The following is a 20,967-nucleotide window of genomic DNA, read 5'->3' on the forward strand; positions in this document are numbered from 1 at the left end:
TGCGATAATAGCCTACTGTTTACGACAAATTCCTACCCTACCTATGTTATGTAACTTAAAAATAGTAACAGCAGACAATTTTTGCCTCTTTTTAGGTGGCAGGAGTACAAAATTAGTCATCCTCCCGTTTTTTTCCTTGGCAACTATCATGTTTTTCCAAATGTACCCATTTATGTACATATGTTTAGGCATTCTATTATCAAATTACATGAAAAATACTGCATATAGCAGCGGTGAATTGGAAAAAATGGGGGAGCATGCCCCCAGACCCCCCTAAGTTTTGGGCTGAGCCCCGAATGTTAACAACGTCTGGCTCCGCCCCTGTAACCATTTAATTTTTTACACATAAACTACCAGTTTTAGGAACCAAAGAACTGGACAATTTTACATACATTTAAATAAAGACATGCTTAACTTAATGTTTTTATTTTGTACGGGTGCCTTTCTGCTTATACGTGTAGTATGTTTTATCATCCTCAATCCTACTAAATCGTAGGCTACATGACTGTTTTTGCATCGATTGCACAATTACGTCACTGCGTCAACGCCAGTGACTGTATGCGTAGGGACGGGGGCACGGAACTGCTGTAGGGTCGACGAATAATTGGAGATGAAGGAGAAAGATGTAAATTAAAAAGCGGTTTTAGATTTATAGTGGTAAATTGGCGATAGTACAGTTATATGTCGCCTCACGTTAAAGCGAATGTTATATGAGGACTCGCGGAGGAAGTGCTTTAATCGCAGTTAGGTAGCGAATGTAGGAAGAGTTGGGGAGGGCTGTAGCTGCTGGGGTTTTTTTGGAGAGGGAAAACAACATGGCTGCGGTGGAGCTCGAATGGATCCCAGAAACACTGTACAACACAGCTATCTCGGCTGTGGTGGACAACTACAGCCGATCAAGAAGGGACATACGGTCGCTCCCAGAAAATATACAGTTCGATGTCTATTATAAGGTACGTTAAAAATGATCAGTCAAGAGGATCAGGTATATCTGACAGCCACCATACTGTCAGTTTGTGTAATCAGCCGCTAACATTGCTGCTAAGCTCTTGAAGGCAAATGGAAAAACTGCAACTATATTGCACCGCCTGGTATTTTCCTAGAATATACGAGATAGCTAGTATGTGTATCTGTATGATGAACGTTTGTTGACAATGAAGCCATGAACGGGGCATTTAATACATAAGTGAGCGTGTAACGTTACATGAATTGTGGCAATGTTGTCAAGTCTAGGGCTGGGCGATATGGAGAAAATTCAGTATCACGATAGTTTTGACCAAATACCTCGATAGGGTTGACTATTGGTGCTTTCACAGAATATTTACACAATGAGATGTTTGATAAATAATCATCAGTAATGTGGGTATAATGACTAAGTTGGTAATAAGGCTGTCGTCGACTAAAGACATTCTTAGTCGACTAACACTCATATAATTTTGTCGACTAACGTTAATGGATTAGTTGATTTTAATCGACACATCTGTAAAACTGAGTTTCTCCACAAAGAAAAGTGCAAAAGCACCACTATAAATCTTGTGATGTGCTTATACGTTTCTTGTAAAAAAAGTCATACAGCATGAAAAACCATAACAAAATACTAATCGACTACAGAAATCTTACTCGTATTAAGGCCCTGACACACCAACCCGATAATCGGCCGTCGGACAGTCTGGTCAGTCTGTTCGGTGTGTTCCGTGCCATCGTCCGTAGGAGGCATAGACAGTATATAAGAATGGACCAACAGATCCCGTTGCTCTGGACGGAGACCAGTGAAGGCTGTTAGAAGCACTTTTCCGGTGAGCGCTGAGCGTTACTGCGCAGCCTCCAACTGAGAGAGACGACGTAAATGTGACCTGAGCAACGTGTCTGAAAGTTGTAAGTCTTCTGGTAGCTGTGCCAAGAGAAATCTCAATCATTCCCAATCTAGCAGAGACGAAGAGCGTAGGTATATGTAAGGAGATAACATAGGCACAGGCTAATTATTGCTAACTAAAATGCTAGTTAACATTAGTAATTGCACTTAAACAGCTAATGTGAGACGAAACTGCGAGCTTCTGCTGTACTATATGGTAATTCCTCTACTATGCGACAGTAAGTCGCGTGGTTATGACACAATCGTTAGCCTATTTTTATAAAAACGTCTGCTACGGAGCCATAACGTGAGGTACAAGGTAATGGAGCCTTTTATACATTGTCGTGTTTCTTTAGAAATAAACAACGGACAAATAGAGTCTTTAAACGCTTGAGATGTAAAGTTATTCGCTGTCAAAGTCGCGCCAAAATGAATGGCAGTCAATGGAATGCTAACGGAGGGTGATCGCTTTGTAGCATTAAAATGGCACCATAGGAGGTTCGCGGTCCGAGGAGAGGCTTACCCCCTTGGTCGGAGGGTCCGTCTGGCCTTCATTTTGGCAGATTTGACATGTTGAATCGGAGGGCAGGCAGTCGGACTCAATGACCAATCTGATTGGTGGAGTACTAACCCAGAAATGACAAGGGATGAGCGATGAACGCCTCTCAAAATCTGACGATCTGAAATGAAGACAGATTCAGCAATTGTATGGCCTATTTCTCGCTTAAAATGTTTTCAGAAACATGTTTCAGTGAACTATTTTCGTAAAAAATGAGGTTATATTCCGAACAAGCCGCCATTATGTTCTGCTGGAGAAGCCAGACCCACGTGACACGCTCGTCATTTCTGGTTTAAATTTTTTGGGCGACAATACAGATTAGCACCGCTTGCTGTTATGGAGATGTATTATGTCTTGCGCACATGCAGAACGTACTCTCAAGTCGGCGTCGCTTCGGTGTGTTCCAAGGCACTTTTTGGACCGACAGGAGCCGAATGATTAGTCCGACTGCCTTTTCTGCCGACGGTCAGACGTCGGGTTGGTGTGTCAGAGCCTTTAGACCAAAACGACTGATTACTCGACTTATCAACCAAGGGCGGCCAGCCATAGTGGGTAAAGGCAAATACCAGGAAAAGACACCACGACAGCTTCATATATTGCCCAGCTCTATATGTAACTTTAAATTAACGGTAACATTATTTTTGACCCACTTTAGCCTTTGTTATTTGTTACACTAGTTCTTGAAGACTTTGTTTTAGCTGTTCCTAAAATTAGGTATTTACCAATTGTGAAATTCTGGGCTGAAACAACGTTTAAAACAACACAAAAGAAATCAGTGTAAAAAATAACTGGACTGGTGTTTTGAAGTCATTCATCTCTTGATTACACTATCTTTGAATGAGCAAAAATTCAATCATACATATATTTTTGTTGTTTATATATATATATATCCTTTCACATTTGACTGCTTCAAAAGCCCTTTTAGCCTGCTATACAAATAACATTACCTACTCAATGACAATAATCTTTTCACAGGATAACTATACCGGTCTATATACTGTATGGTCATAAACCTTATGCTCATTTATGATACTGGGAGCTGTGGTTGGACAGACATTGCTCCTTAACCAGACACCAAAACACACGTATTTTATTGTTAGGACAGGTGTACGAGAATTTGCATCAAACTGTCCTCATCAACTTATGCCGTTGGTACTGTCCTGTGTTGGTAGTATTCACCATCATTGGCTTTAGGCAGTGACAGCAAAAAAGGAAAAACATTTTCAACAGTTGATTGAATCAAGTATTGCACCTCTCAGACAGCTGAAGGGCAGCATCACAATTTGCCTCCTCTCCACGCTTATTTACATAGCTGGAGGAGGGATTCTTCCGTGATTGTATGCAAAAATCAAAAGTACTTGTATGCCATACTACTGGGTAACGGCCCAGTGAAAGCACTGATGATGATGATGAAAATGGAAAGTGTGAGTTCAACCCCAGAGTTCAAATTCCCAAGAAAACACAGATGACATTAACTTTGTGTCCTCAATGGTAGGCATGGCTCTGGTCATTAGAAGTTTATCCTTAAACAGCCATTCATTCTCTGTAAACAGTGTAGATTGTATTGATGAGAATGACAGTGAACATTACATTTCCCAGACTGGATGTCAGTGTGGAATAAAACTCCTCCAACTAAATTTTAAATATGCATTAGTTACTGGAAAAAGTATGATCCTGTCATTACATGGAAAAGTCATAATTTAATAGCCACTTTGTAAAACTGTTTAAGTTGGCTGTCTGGCTACAGAGAGGTACCAGGAACCTTCAGGTGTTACAGCAAAGTGCTAGCCTGCCTCTTTGCTATGAAGCCTGACCTGTGAACATTGACCTCTTCATTTCTAGCGTTTCCACTTAAAGTTGACAGTTATTATCCAGCTCTAAATGAGCAGTACGTTACAAAATATACACCAGACAAAAGTGGCATGTGACACATTTCATTTCTAAACAAACTGAAAAAAATAACTTACCTTGAGAGAGTTGTGTGGAGCTGAAAGTCATAATTAGCTTTGTAGCAACTGATTTGGAAATGGCTTGAATGTGACGGACGTTCATTAATATCAAAATATTTTTTAAAGATTAAGACTTGGCAACAACAAAAAATAGTGCTAGCAATGGTTACGCTCACCATTGATAGTTTAAATGAAGGGGCTGCTGACACCATGTTTCACAAAAGTATTACATGTCTTTCTAAGCTGTCCCCAGGTCAGCAGTAGGGTTAGCATACAAGGACTGCAGTGCTTTAAACTCTAATGCTCACCATGACATTTCTAACATGGTTATGTTTACCGGGTATAATGCATGTTAGCATGCTAATGTTTGCTAAGTACAGCTGAGAGACTGATGGGAGTGTCATTACTTGTACATGTATTTGGTAATAAACCAATAATTGTCAAGATATTTCACTCAGAACTTCAAATTTCAACCTCATGGTGGCACTAGAGAAAAAGTTGGGGGATCACCAAATATAGTAGGCTTTGACCCCTGGGTCCCATGAATGTCTGTACAAAATATCATGGCAATCCATCCAATAGTTGTTGTGATATTTCATTCTAGACCAAAGTGGAGGGCCAACTGATTTTGTCATCCATAGAGCCATGCCACAAGTATGGTTAATAAAAACCTGTTAACATAATATGGAGTACAAACTTCATTTACTATACAATGATGACAAAATAATGGCGCACTGTAAATTATACTCAAAACTCTTTGTTGCATTGAGTTGTAATTTCAGCAATAGAAAAATGTATTTTCCTCAATTGCCACCATCTATCATAAGCAGATGCCCACAACACATAATTTCACATCACTCTGACATTAAGTGAGATTTCACCCAATAACTACAGTTGAAGAGCTGAAACTGGTAGTGTCCCCTATAGACCCCACCTCAAAGAGCCACTGACTATAACACCTTCCAGTTCAGTGCATTTCGATGATTTCGATGAGCATTTTTGGTCCTCCTGAACAGCAGACAGCATTTTCTAAAGCATCACTTAAAACACCCATAATAGAGACTAGGATTAAAGTAGGACAGAAACTCCACCATTGTAGTTACAGATAGGACATTCTGTACCTCTCCACTGAGACGCTCTTTGCACGCTATTAATCAGTTATTACCATAGAGTGTATATCAAGATGAATGGCTTTACAGTTCCTCCCAAGAGAAACCACAACATCTTGATAGCCCCCTGGTGGCTGGGTCATAGGTCATAAACCCCGCCCCAATCCCCAGACCGACAGGATAAAAATATCTGGGTGGGGAAAGTGAAAGAGCAGCGCTTGTCCCGCCCTCATTACCACCACTGAGGTGCCCTTGAGCAAGGCCCTTAACACCAACCGCTCCAGTGGAGCTGCTCAGTGGCCAGCAGATCAGACTGTGGTTGTACTCAAGGGGGAAAGCGAGCATCCAGAAAGCGTACCTCCTATGGGGAGATCCTTAGGCTAACAAGCCATCACCTTCTGCTAGCATTCCATTGACTCCCATTCATTTTGACGTCACTTTGACAGCGAATAACTTTACATCTGAAGCGTTTAAAGACTCTATTTGCCCATTGTTTATTTCTAAAGAAACACAACAATGTATAAAAGGCTCCATTACCTTGTATCTCACGTTATGGCCCTGTAGCAACCGTTTTTGTAAAAATAGGCTAACGATTGTGTCATCACCACGCAATTTTCTGTCACATAGTAGAGAAATTACCGTATAGTACAGGAGAAGCTCGCAGGCAATCGGGGGGACGAGTGGAGCCCATAGAGAGTCCATGAAAGCATTGGAACAAAATATTTCAGCAACGTTTTGATGGATTGGAAGTACTTCGGGGAGTGAATTCATATGAAGTAACATTTATCCACGATCCACTTTATCCACAAGATTGGGAATGATTGAGATTTCTCTTGGCACAGCTACTAGAAGACTTAAACATTTCAGACAGGTTGCTCACGTCACATTTACGTCGTCAAGCTCAGTTTGAGGCTGCGCAGTACGCTCAGCCATCACCGGAAAAGTGCTTCTAATATCCTTCACTGGTCTCCGTCGAAGTCTATGGCGTCGCTGTGTCCATTTTCTTCACTGTCTATGGTTGTACTGGGCAGCTTCCAGGTATGAATGTGTAACTGTGTGAATGTGATCAGGGTGTCCTGCAAAAGAGAGACTTCTTCTCAGTGAACCTTCCCTGAATAAATAAAGGTAAAAAAAAAAATAATAATAATAATGTCATTTTAGGTAGTTCTTATCTAGTTTGGTATTAATTACTTACTTACTAATAATTTATGCTATAAAAACGGGGTGAAACGTCACGATTGACCGCTGTGAGTTACTCACGATTGGTCGGGCAGGTGTATGGGAGGGATGATATGGCTCCAGCGCCTAATCACTGCTCCGCAGACTTTGGCTCCAAAATTACAAGGAGGCAACATCCCTAATCAGGATGTATTGGATTTTGCCTTCACTTTTGCACAGTCGGAGGAAGTAGAGAAACATGCGTTGTCCATCTTTATATACAGTCTTTGGTATTACCTATAGACTTGTCATTGTGCTCCAAATGGAAGAGTTGACATTAGTATCATTGTCAGTAAGTCTCCATGCTGACCTTATCCCTCCCTCTGTGTGTCTCTAAGCTTTACCAGCAGGGCCGGCTCTGCCAGCTGGGAGGAGAGTTCTGTGAGCTGGAGGTGTTTGCTAAAGTACTGCGGGCTTCAGACAAAAGGTAAGAATATGATGGGACTAAGCTTTGCCTGAAACCTCACACCATCCACATTGACCTATCAGTTATCTTACAAAATGGTTTTGGAGACTAGTCCCTTACACAGATAGTTATCCAAGCAGTTTATGCTGTATATGTGCTGAAAACTGCATTCATTAAATCGCGGATATGGTTGGATATATGTATGGATCTTCCCAAAACCACTGTTACCAAATGTATCTAATGGAGCAAGTCTGATAGTAGTATATTATAGAGCTGCAACAAATAGTCAATTAATCGATCTGTCCATCAACAGATAATTAATCCCAAATATTTTAATAATAGTTTTTTTCTAATACAAAACAGAAAAAAATATCGTGGTTCCAGCTTCTCAATTGTCAGGATTTGATGCCTTTCTTTGTCTTAGATAGTTAAAGATATTAAGCTGAATAGGTTTTTATTAGAATTATCTTTTGTTTTGTACTGTTGGTTGGACAAAACAAGACATTTGAAGACATCATCTTGGACAGTGAGAAATTTTAATTTTTCACTATTTTCTCACTATCCATCCATCCATCTTCTTCCGCTTATCCGGTAACGGGTCGCGGGGGTAGCAGCTCCAGCAGGGGACCCCAAACTTCCCTTTCCCGAGCCACATTAACCAGCTCCGACTGGGGGATCCCGAGGCGTTCCCAGGCCAGGTTGGAGATATAATCCCTCCACCTAGTCCTGGGTCTTCCCCGAGGCCTCCTCCCAGCTGGACGTGCCTGGAAAACCTCCCTAGGGAGGCGCCCAGGGGGCATCCTTACCAGATGCCCAAACCACCTCAACTGGCTCCTTTCGACGCGAAGGAGCAGCGGCTCTACTCCGAGCTCCTCACGGATGACTGAGCTTCTCACCCTATCTCTAAGGGAGACGCCAGCCACCCTCCTGAGGAAACCCATTTCGGCCGCTTGTACCCTGGATCTCGTTCTTTCGGTCATGACCCAGCCTTCATGACCATAGGTGAGGGTAGGAACGAAAACTGACCGGTAGATTGAGAGCTTTGCCTTCTGGCTCAGCTCTCTTTTCGTCACAACGGTGCGATAAATTGAGTGTAATACCGCACCCGCTGCGCCGATTCTCCGACCAATCTCCCGCTCCATTGTTCCCTCACTCGCGAACAAGACTCCAAGGTACTTGAACTCCTTCACTTGGGGTAAAGACTCATTCCCTACCTGGAGAAGGCACTCCATCGGTTTCCTGCTGAGAACCATATTTTCTCACTATTGTTTCTTTAACTTTTCAGTCGAGAAGAAAATCTGCAGATTACTGATAATAATGAAAATAATTGGTTGTTGCATCCCTAGTATATAAATGACTTACTTTTGGAAGAATAGATTCCTAGACATTGAAGTCATTGTCCAGAACTGGACTTTTGGCCATGATAGCTCTCTAATCATGTTTTATTCGACCTAGTCTATCCCTCATTTGCTGTTTTGACCTAATCTGAATAAGCAGTTTTTATAAAACCTATTAAGTGCTCCTCGCCTGTGACTGGCCCCACCTCTTGTTGTTCCATCAGTTTAACAAAGCCATTTTAAGTTCCATACCACACTCTGCTTCTATTCAAACTTCACTTAAAGAAAATTATTTGTAAAAGTAGACAAATATAACACTTGTATAAGAGCTTGGTGAAATGTAACGCCCTGTGTATATTGCACAGTAAAGTAACCTTTAGGTTAAAGTGTATTGTGGATGTTCACACACAATGTTATCTGTGTGTTGTTGCTTTCAACCTTCATTGATGGGCTTAATGAGAATACAGTAGCAGTCGTCATCAGCATTGATATTCACTGATTAGCCAGATGTGTATAATGTCTGTTAAGGTTTTTTTTATTAGTAAAGGCTTAAAGTGCTCATATTATGCTTTTTGGCTTTTTCCCTTTCCTTTATTGTGTTATATATCTTTTTGTGCACGTTATAGGTTTACAAAGTGAAAAAGCCCAAAGTCCACCCCAAAGGGACTTACCATCTCCAACAGAAAACACTGTTCACAAACTGCTCCAAACAGCTCTATTGTAGTCCAGCCTTTACTTCAGAGACGAACGTGCGTCACTTTATAACACACGTTATAGGCAAGGCAAGGCAAGACAGCTTTATTTGTATAGCACATTTCAGCAACAGGGCAATTCAAAGTGCTTTACATGAAAACAGATTAAAAAATTTAAAACAGATAAAATACAAAAGTTACAGTGCAGTATAAGAAATGAAACATTGAAGAGCAATTAAAACAGTTAAATATATAAAAGCAGATAAAATAGGAATTTCTCTTTATATGCTTATATAGATTGTCATACAGTGTCAACAATGCAACTTCAGTATAACAAATGAACAGTTATTTAAAGAAAGGCAACATCAAATAGATAGGTCTTCAGCCTTGATTTAAAAGAACTGAGAGTTGCGGCAGACCTGCAGTTTTCTGGGAGTTTGTTCCAGATATGTGGAGCATAAAAACTAAATGCTGCTTTCCCCTGTTTAGTTCTGACTCTGGGGACAACAAGCAGACCTGTCCCAGACGACCTGAGAGGTCTGGGTTATAATGCTATAAATGGCACGCCTTCATACTCTGCTTCTGACTGGCTAGTAGTCCTTACCTAGGTACTATGCATGTGTGACTCCCAACAAAGATGTTACAGAAGTGAGATGCCTCACTCTGTAGCTAAAACAGAGAGCTCAACACACGCTATTGTGTGCAATGTGTGTTTTTTGAAAATTAAACCATGTAAACCTTTTCTGATATAACCTCTAAATACAATTATAAACCTGAAAATGAGCATAATATGAGCACTTTAAATGTAACAAACAAAATATGAATCTTACACTGTAGTTATGCCCTCCACTGACATGGTTTATTCCTTTGTCCTACCCACGGCAGGCACCTTCTGCACCACTGCTTTCAAGCGCTGATGGACCACGGTGTGAAAGTGGCCTCAGTTCTGGCAAACTCCTTCAGCCGCCGCTGCTCCTACATCGCAGAGTCTGATGCCCATGTCAAAGAGAAGGCCATCCAGTTTGGCTTCGTGCTGGGTAAGTGGTTGGTTAGGGGACGAAAGGTTTCACACAGACACTCTGGCTGTTACTGTATCTCACAGACTATCTCAAACAATGAGTGAATAAGTGGAGGCTATTCATTCCTTCCACTGATGTTATCATAGGTTCAGCTCATAGCTCAAATACATCAGGGATCAGAGATGGGCCGAATCATTGCCAGCAGTCCAAACACAGTAATTTGGATGATTTGAAACAAATCTCATCCTACCACATTTATTACTACTATGACGGGTTGATTTTTATTAGGAATTTAAAAGCACAACAAATCAAAGAAGTGTCATGACAAAAAATCCAGGATAGCACTTAAAAGCATTACTAAAAACACGTATGTGTTAAGTGTTCCTCGATGCAATACAAAAATTGATGGAAGCATAGAAATTACAAACCTACTAATCCCTCTTGCAACTCCATGCCCATGGTTCAAACTCCCTCCCTTAAAAGTGAACCCACAAAAAACACTCACCACTAAGCCACTTTAACTTTTGTTTTAAAAATTGCATTTGTTTGACTTTGTTTAAAATGCAAGGACAGGTTGTTCCATAAGGAGATCCCAGTATAGAAAAATTTGCTTTAACACGTGTAACTTATTATTTATTTATTTATTTTATTTGAAAGAAAAAGGAGACAATACATATTAATGAACATTTTCACAAATGTAAATATGCCAGATTATAGCCTTAGGGTAATTTCCATCTGCAGACCCCCTGGCAGGTTGGTGTTACACACAAATTAATGAATACATACAAAGACACTATATGCAGAGACAAAAACAGTGATCACATCATGTTAGAACAAACAATAACAACAAGAGTGGACAACAAGGGACATATAGAAAAAAGAAAAGCATCGACTATAACGCTGCATGACATCATGTTTTTCTCTCCCTTTAACAAATACCTGTGGGATAAGATACCATAAGATGTGTTGCTTGTGCATCGGGATTTTCTGCTTGGATTTGTTTTGAATCAAGCATTTGGGTAATATTTTTAATAAAGCTAATATATTTAAACCACTAGTTACAACCGGTGATGCTGAATCTATCTCCTCTCATTTGGAGCCAGTTGGATTAATCTGATGTTCTTTTTTTTTATTCTAGGTGGCTTCTTGTCTGATGCAGGCTGGTATGGAGATGCAGAGAAAGTGTTTCTGTCATGCCTGCAGCTGTGCACACTCCACAGTGAAGTCCTCCACTGCTTCCGGGCTGTGGAATGCTGTGTCAGGTCAGTTTCAAAACCTGCGGACATTCAGTGTATGGTTATATTTACCAAGAATTCTGTGACCCAAGACCCTTCGTGCAGATTAGTTTACTTTCAAAATATCTCCTTCATTTCTGTCCTATTCAGTGGTGCAACCACAGAATGGCTCCCATAGTTTGGAATGTCATTCCCATGTCATTACACAAGGGCTGGTCAATATGTTAACGTTTTCCAACTGGCCACTGTCAGCCCAACAACTGGCTATTGCCGATATATTCGTGCAGGTGTGTGTGCCAAGTTAGTCGACTGTGTGCTAAGTTTTCCTCTGTTGTCTGCACAGGCTGCTTCATGTCCGCAACGGCAACTGTAAGTACCACCTGGGCGAGGAGACCTTCAAGCTTGCTCAGTCTTACATGGACAAACTAGCCAAACATGGCCACCAGGCCAACAAGGCAGCGCTGTACGGCGAGCTTTGTGCCTTGCTCTTCGCCAAAAGTCACTATGATGAGGTATATGTCACCACCAGTTAATGGGAATATTATATATCTTATATGTTATAGACAAAGTGATTTTAGTTTTGTTTATTTGAATTGTTTACAGCATTGCAGAGTTTTTGAGAAATAACTCCAGACAGACATGGATTAAAGTTGGAACCCATATGTTTTTCCTGCATTTTCCAGGCATACCGGTGGTGTATAGAAGCTATGAAGGAAATTACTCCAGGGCTGCCTGTCAAAGTAGTGGTTGATGTCCTCCGGCAAGCCTCAAAGGTTAACTTTAGTTTGTTTATATTACTAGATATTATTGTTATTATTGAGGGTACAGTGTCTTTGCAAAATGTATCTACAGAACAGCAATCTGTTGTGCATTGTAAGGAAATCCCTTGAGCCGACATCCATGTCTGATATTTGACTTGTCTCTCTGCTGCAGGCCTGCGTTGTGAAGAGAGAGTTTAGAAAAGCAGAGCAGCTGATCAAACATGCAGTGTTTTTAGCAAGGTAACCTGCTGTGCCTTATAAAGACCCAAATTATTTTTATTCCTTCTGTTATCATGAATTCTAATTAAATATTTTGTGTCTTGCAGAGAACATTTTGGACACAAGCATCCCAAGTACTCTGACACGCTGCTAGATTATGGATTTTACTTATTAAATGTAGACAACATATGCCAATCAGTTGCTATTTACCAGGTAAGTAGAGTGATTGGGAACAGAAGTGTGTAAATGTTTTCTCTGCCCCTGTTTATTATTAAAACAGCTGTGTGGCATAATATCTATATATAAATTTAAAGTCCTTTTTTTCTCTACAAATTCCAGACAGCGCTGGACATTCGACAGTCTGTGTTCGGGGGGAAGAACATCCACGTTGCCACAGCCCATGAAGACCTGGCCTACTCCTCGTATGTGCACCAATATAGCTCCGGGAAATTTGACAACGCTCTGTGAGTACAATGAATCTTACAAACTTGTGACTGTTTCTAAACCAGCCAGTTAATTACATTAGACATGAGCTCCCTTGCAGATGTAGCACAAGACTATGACTCATACTGTGCCTGTTCTGTTACTCACTGGACTGGGATATATGTTATGTGGCTGCATGCTTTGGATGTGTGCCATTTCATATATTAAAAAGCGTTGATCATTTTAGACACAATGATAGATGATGGCAAGGATAAGATTGTATTTTCTAACTGATCCGGTGACACCGCGTTTTGTATACAGAGGCCCTTCTTCAATGCTTTGGCCTCTCTAACCCAGATGTGAGCTTCACAACAACTTTCCTCAGGGGAAGCACTTGGCTTTCTTGGAAGTGTTTATCCTGAATAGAATATAGTTTCCAGCCAAGTCTGAATTGCATGGCATGTTTGGATCAGCTGCTGTGTTTGTCCCTCAGGTTCCACGCAGAACGTGCCATAGACATCATAACTCACATTCTGCCTGAGGACCATCTGCTGCTGGCCTCCTCCAAGAGAGTCAAAGGTAAGGCAAGTTTCATGGAGATACTGGGCTTCAGCCCACTGTGTGGAGGGTACGGTGGGGAATATCAGGCATGCACTCTATCTTAAAACAAGCATAATAACAGTGTTGGGAAATCCTAGTAAACCTGGTATATTTCACATTTGGTACCAAAGAAATGACATGGTGCTGTCACTGTGGCTCCACTGGTAAATCGTGGGCAGATGTCTAATATGTTTTTGATCATACTTTATTTCCTTCAGCTCTGATTCTGGAAGAAATCGCCATTGACTGCCACAATAAAGAGACAGAAGAGCGCCTTCTTCAAGAGGCTCATGACCTGCACCTCTCCTCACTGCAGCTGGCCAAGAAGGCCTTCGGAGAGTTCAACGTCCAGACAGCCAAACACTATGGCAACTTAGGACGACTCTACCAGTCCATGAGGAAGTTCAAGGTGTGTGTGTGTGTGTGTGCATGTTTTTGTTTGTTTCATTGTGAAAATAGCTCAGAGCTTGTTGCCAGTTGTGTCTTGGCATATGAAAGACATAAGATACAGAGATGAGCTGGTATTTGCCAAATATGACCGACACAACACGTCTTTCTTCTCAAGAAAAGCTTTAAGTGCTGTTTTTTTCTGTTCTTTTAGCGAAAATATACCAACCAGTTTGTTTAATCCTGATATAATAACGGCCTAAACAGAAAGTTCCACATAGAGCTGGGCAATATATCGATATTATATCAATATCGTGATATGAGACTAGATATCGTCTTAGATTTTGGATATCATAATATCGTAATATGGCATAAGTGTTGTCTTTTCCTGGTTTTAAAGGCTGCATTACAGTAAAGTGATGTCATTTTCTGTTACCAGACTGTTGTAACTGTTCTATTATTTGCCTTTACCCACTTAGTCATTATATCCACATTACTGATGATTATTTATCAAAAATCTCATTCTGTAAATATTTTGTGAAAGCACCAATAGTCAACACTACAATATCGTTGCGGTATCGATATCGAGGTATTTGGTCAAAAATATCGTGATATTTGATTTTCTCCATATCGCCCAGCCCTAGTTCCACATCAGCTGCAGCCATTTTGATTGTTTTTTAAAACGCCTCAACAGCGCTCGTCTTTGCCATCTTTGTCTCAGACTTGCCCCACAAGACAAACGGTTGTGACTAAGGCCGCTGGAAGTCTGTCCAAAGCGGAGGAGGACCAGATGCATCTGCAAGAGCAAATAAAACATGAGCATGCAGATTCGTCTGGTTCCCAGGCAACAAAGTTACAGTCTTTAGTGTAAAATTCCCTTTTTGTGTTTCCCTGTTGAGGAACAGTTGAGGGATAGTAACAATAAGAGTACATTTTTTAGTAGAAAGAACTTTGTAACTTTGGAAGATATCTACTTGATTTGACACCTTTTTGACAAGGGAAATTAGTTTAAAATAACCCTTGGCATCCATTTTGCATGGAACAAGGACTGTGAGTTTTATCCCCCATCACTTACATTGAAAGTGCCTTTAGAAAATGATGAACAGTATGTTCAGTATGAACAGAAGGAATGATTAAAGTAATCAAAATCTGTTTCATTTTCCATATTGGTATTTAAGCTATGACTGTGGAAAAGAAACCAAATGTGTTAAAAATAATTCATTAATTATTGTGGTTTTACGGGTGTCCATGTAACCAGGAGGCAGAGGAGATGCACATCAAAGCCATCCAGATCAAGGAGCAACTTCTGGGCCATGAGGACTACGAGGTGGCTCTGTCTGTGGGTCACCTGGCCTCCCTCTACAACTACGACATGAACCAGTATGAAGACGCAGAGAGGCTCTACCTGCGCTCCATCGCTATCGGTCAGACACAGGGATGGGATGGGTCACTCATGCTGGCTGTTACTTTTTTACCTTTGTCTGGTTTTCAACAACAACAAAAAACTGTTCTTCCTTTACTCACTTTATTGTAAATGGAGTACTTTTGTTCATGCCGGGATCCTGTACTGTACATATGATATATTAGTTTTTCCAGTGAGCTGTTGAATAAGCAGGTAGGTAAGCTGGTAGCGTGTTTTGATCCCATCCTATGAACTGAACCTGCTCCAGAGCAGGTTAGCCATTCACCATAATTACCATGGTTAAAGTAAATGATTGCTTCTAGATACTACAAAGCCTGGTTTAAGATCATGGATCGCTGCATAGTCCTCCAATCTTGCTTTGTAATACAGGGCTTTGGACACTTCTGTTTCTCACGGACTCCAGAAAAATGTGTTTTTCTGCTCTGCTCGCAGGAGTGCTGCTGCAAATGAACCAAATCCTGAGCCAAAGCTGCCAGCTGAGTCAGACTGATTTGATATGCTTCTCTCATATGTTGACACGAGCCCCTAATACTTAATGTTTGTCCAAGGCTTACTAGCCCATGGTGGGGCATTGAGTTAGCCATTAGGAGCTTAATTAGTTTGTAATTAAAGGTGCTCTAAGCGATGTCACGCGTTTTTTAGACTACAACATTTTTTGTCACATACAGCAAACATCTCCTCACCATCCGCTAGCTGCCTGTCCCCTGAACACACTGTAAAGAAAACGCGGTCTCTGTAGACAGCCCAGGCTCCACAAACGGCAACAAAAACAAACTGCGCCAACCTGAACTACGAAACCTAACAAACAGTGTTCCAGCCAATAACCGACACGAAGGATTTAGGGGTGGGGGTTGGGAGGTTAGTGCGCGGAGGAAGGAAGGATTTTGATCATAGATCAGAATCAGAAAAGGATTTATTGCAAAGTAAGTAACACAAGGAATTTTCCTTGGTGGATGGTGCATATAAAAACATAAACATATTAAAAGAAAAATAAACAATGATTGTAAAAGAAACGGTAGGGCAGCATTAAACAATTATTTTCGTTATTGATTATCAGCTTATACATTTCTTGATTAATCGCTTGATCTCCTAAACATCAGAAAATATTGAAAAATGTCAACCTATATTTTAGAGCCTGACATTGTTTTGTCCGACCAACAGTCCTAAACCCAAAGACATCAATTTACTGTAATGTAAGACAAGAAAAAGCATAACATTCTCACATTTGACAAGTTTAAATAATGGAATATTGTACATTTTTGCTTATAAATTGACTAATCGAATGTCACAATAGTTGACCATTCATTTTGGTCGATTGACTAATTAATCGACTAATCCCTGCAGCTCTAGAATGATTACAACATGGTTTGTGATGTGTCCTAACAGGTAAGAAGCTGTTTGGAGAGGGTTACAGTGGGCTGGAGTACGACTACCGAGGCCTAATCAAACTCTACAACTCAGTGGGGAACTACGAGAAGGTGTTTGAATACCACAACGTACTGTCTAACTGGAACCGGCTGAGGGACCGGCAGTTTGCTGTGGCCGATGCCCTGGAGGACGTCAACACTACACCGCAGCAGACCCAGGAGGTGGTACAAGCCTTCCTATTGGCTCAGAGCCTGGGCCCCACCCGCCCATGTCTTGGCTGATTTTATGAGGGAAGAGAAAGAAGAAGAAAGACACATGGGCTTTAGCCTGGCAAGGACACATACTAAGCCCAAATGTGATGCTTCAGTTGCACACAGTTAAATAGTAATGCACAGTCAATTCAAGCATCACTGGCGAGTCAGCTGGCTTTATAGTCACTGCAGCTGCCAGTACATGCACAGACATACACACACATTTAGTTGTGGAATAAAAAAAAGTAGAGAAGACACCGTTTTCAAACCTCATCGACATTCATTCAAACCATCAAGATGCATCTCCGGACTGGATGCAGCTTCACCCCACAGAGCAGACAGTTGCATTTCTCCAAGAGAAAGAGGACACAACTTTTTTTTTTTTTTTGTAAAAAAAAAAAAAAAAAAATCCCTCAATCGTCCTGTAAGGATGACAAATTCTCTCTCCTCTTCTCTTGTCTCGGTCGCCTTTTTCTTTTCAGTTTGGAATCGGAGATTTTTTGCTTTTCGTATTTGAACCAGTGTAGTTCTTAATGCCATGAGACTCATCATAGATCAAAACCAAGATATACAGGACAGTATCTGGACCCCACACACATCTGTGAACAACTTGTTTTAACCCACATCCATCATCATCACTTGGTGGATCAGAGACGGAAAATGTCAGATATTTTTTGACACTTGTACAGTAAAATAATACAGCAGATTGTACATTTAAGTTTCAATTGAAGGCATCTTGGTTCTTTTCTTTGCAAAGAAACGAAAGCGGATCCTAATGGTGTTTTTCCATACACGTGTGCTGACTTGGCTCAGTTTGACAGCACAGCAGGGATTTGCATCTCCATTATAAACACACAAGCCTACCCGCTTGAAGGTGTCTTAAACTGCTTTTCTTGAGTCGATGGCATTTAAAAGCAGCGTGCTGATCCATGGCTGTGACTAGTGGTCAAAGGAGTGGCTTTTCCTATAAATTCTTCACAATAAAAGTCCCCCGTTATTAGTAGACACGTGAGTTGAGTCTTGCAACACAAGCTTGTTTGAGGGGGAGAAGGGGGGGATTGTCACGGCAATGGGTTGGCTGCGGTCGGCGAGACGTCCCTGCAACCCGCTTGATGGTGGGTGAGGAGCACCTTGGCCCGACTCCGGAGTTGGTCCATCTCGGGCGTCTCAGCGTGTTTAATCTAGTAATGGAAATGCAAATCAGGAGCGGCTAAAAGTGCAGATGGAAAAACACCATAAGAGAACTCCTGTTCTGAACTGCTTGTTGGAGAGAGATTACAGTACGCAGAAACCATGGAATGTGTTCAACCAGTGGGTCTATTGTTACACACAGAACAGGCTTCACAGGTCTTGTTTTCAGTATATTTTCTTTCTTTTTTTTCAAGCTTAGTACTGACGATAATTAAAAATGCCAATAATTTATAATATGCAAAAGTATGTTTATGTAGCCCATTGTGTATGCTTTTCTTACTGAGTGAGCCATGAATTCTGAAGAAACAGCTCAACACTATTACTCTAAAACAAGGGACTTGGATAGGATGGAAAAGAGGAAGATGCTAAATGTACAGAGGCGTATAAGTCTCCCTTTATTTGTTAATCTTAAGGTGTGGCTTCGTGTGTGTGTGTGTGTGTGTGTGTGTGTGTGTGTGTGTGTGTGTGTGTGTGTGTGTGTGTGTGTGTGTGTGTGTGTGTGTGTGTGTGTGTGTGTGTGTGTGTGTGTGTGTGTGTGTGTGTGTGTGTGTGTGTGTGTGTGTGTGTGTGTGTGTATGTGTGTGTGTATGTATGTGTGTATGTATGTGTGTGTGTGTGTATGTGTGTGTGTGTGTGTGTGTGTGTGTGTGTGTGTGTGTGTGTGTGTGAGAAACTCTGGGTGCCCAAGTGCTCCACTGATGATTACTAGCCTTACACCAGCTTGCAGTTATCTGTAGACGGACCCATACTTCTAAGTGCTAAATAAACTATTACACCCTTAAGGGCACTACAATGGGGACCAATATTGTGTATGTGTGTATGCATGCATGTGTTGCCAGCCTGTTTACCTGTGCATCTGGCCTTTCCTCTCTATTCCTTCCTGTCAGATATTCCATTCATGAAAAGTTCCAGATATCTTTTTACTGGACCATGTTTTTTTTTTTTTTTTCAACAGCTTCCATCATACTGACTATTTATGTCCAAAATCCCATCAGTTGTTTCACCATAGAGCTTTAATCATAATGAACCAATGGGATAAATAACCCTGACCAGATAACACGTCTGTTTAAAATTGTAACGCCGTGATGTTCACTTTATTATAACTCATGTCATGCTTGAGCCGCTGGTCTACATGCAGCACTTTTAAAGGATCAGATCACTCAAGTTACCGAAACAATGCATCTCACTTACCTCTAGTGCGGTGGTTCCCAACCGTATTTGACTATAGCCAAACCAGTAGTGGACTTGTAAGGATAATACCAATATTGACATTTGAGAGTTTAAAAAAAAACTGTATATCTGCAGATATCCATTCTGTTTACATGAACACACAACATAAATGAAAATTGTATGTAAATACAAAATTGGGACCAATATACAGTATGTACAGTACTTACAGTAGGCACTTTACAGTGTAAAAATCAACATGTAATGGCACCGCTGTCTACATTTTTCTACTGACGTTTCCTGTGATTCGCTCTGTAGAGAACTGATGAGATTTTCTTACTGGTGGAAAATGTGAAAATAGTGTCCAGCTTTAAAATGAATTCAGGCATTGATAGCCGCAACATTACTGAAAATGTGATGCCTTCGATAAGTTCCCCACTGTGTTTAGTTTTAAGTGAATGAAGAAAACAAGCTTTGCCTTGCTGTTGCTTCAGTGCTGTCGGACGTCTCCCTCTCTAGCAGTGATGTGAGTGGCTCTAGCTGAGGAGGTCCAGCCTTAGCCCCCTTAAAAGGACGCTCAGCTACACTCTCGGTGCTCCGGCTTCAACAAGCGCAACTTCCTTCTCCACACACAAACCCTCCCTCTGGGAGACAGAGGAAGTCTTTCCAGGACAGAGGTGGACATGAATGTTACCAGCAGTCTGTATTTCCAAGCAGTTCTATACACAGATGGCAGATTAGATTTGGACACTTTGCAGAAAGCTGTATATTACAGTAGAGTCAGGCTTGTGACAAATGGTCGATACATATCTTCTCATCCTACAAAGTAAATAATTACAAAAATATAATGGAAAACTACCCTCAGATACTCCTACGCTGTTGGATATCATCATGGTTTATCCATCCTAGGGTTTATTTAGTTCTCTCCTCCAGCTACACCGTTATTCAAAGGTCACATGTTGACCTGTTGAATTGCATTCTGGTCTATTAGGGCTATTGTTTCGGAGCCACTGGCAAGTGATTCCTGCGTCATCTGCAGTGGATTTTTCTCCGTACGCACCGTGAAAGTTCAAGAAAAGGCTTTTTTCCACTGATTTTAACACAAATCATTGTCTGTCCAAACTCCAGCTGAACTGTCAAATATCCACAATGTCACATTCTGTTTGGCCAACAGGAAAAAAAAAAAGAATGGACCCAGAAATGTGCTTTTTTAAAATGGTGTTGAAGTGTTTAAGGAGTGTTTTACCTTTATCAGTAACCCTGAGAAACCAGCTTTCTGATGGAATGTAAGAGATAAGGTTTGACTTGACAATAGCTACTGGTCATTGTGATCTACTGATATCTGAAAGGGAATGCTGTAGTTTCATTGCTGGAGGGGGTGGAGGTTCAGAGGGCGTGGGGCTTGTGGGGAAATACGGACAAAGTTAAAGATGTTCAATAAAGCTGTGATCTCTCCAACAGCCCTGTTTCTCTCTACGTGTTCAGATGATTGACACCAAATGTGATGGGGGGATGTTTCACTGTTGTCCTGTTACTGCTTCACTGCAAAAACATTAAATCTTATATAATTGATCACAAAAGCCACATGCATTTTTCTGTTGTGTTCAAACATTAAACTAGAATGTATTCACATATGTGGACACATGCTCATGTACAGTTTGGGGCTGTTTTCCAAGGTTTGGGCCTTTTCCGGTTGTCCTCTCCCCTGTTGTCAAATTTGACCCCTTTTAAAAATGTCTATATCAGAAATATGGGTTTCTTTGTAACCAAATTACCACAAAAAAAGGATGGTTTCCATACA

The 20,967-nt window shown here is 41.0% G+C and overlaps 1 protein-coding gene across 1 annotated transcript; it reads left to right on the forward strand.

Moving 5' to 3' along the window:
* Positions 1-540: 540 nt before the first annotated feature.
* Positions 541-19,339, forward strand: appbp2 (amyloid beta precursor protein (cytoplasmic tail) binding protein 2). Its single transcript, XM_036001279.1, has 14 exons — positions 541-953; positions 7,026-7,114; positions 10,008-10,159; positions 11,280-11,403; positions 11,720-11,888; positions 12,060-12,149; positions 12,310-12,377; positions 12,464-12,569; positions 12,696-12,820; positions 13,273-13,358; positions 13,598-13,788; positions 15,025-15,190; positions 16,576-18,452; positions 18,670-19,339. The coding sequence occupies exons 1-13, from the start codon at positions 816-818 to the stop codon at positions 16,836-16,838; spliced, it is 1,767 nt and encodes a 588-aa protein (XP_035857172.1). The 5' UTR covers positions 541-815; the 3' UTR covers positions 16,839-18,452; positions 18,670-19,339.
* Positions 19,340-20,967: the final 1,628 nt, after the last annotated feature.

This window comes from Sander lucioperca, chromosome 5 (assembly GCF_008315115.2).
Source record: "Sander lucioperca isolate FBNREF2018 chromosome 5, SLUC_FBN_1.2, whole genome shotgun sequence".
Taxonomy (NCBI): Eukaryota; Metazoa; Chordata; class Actinopteri; order Perciformes; family Percidae; genus Sander; species Sander lucioperca.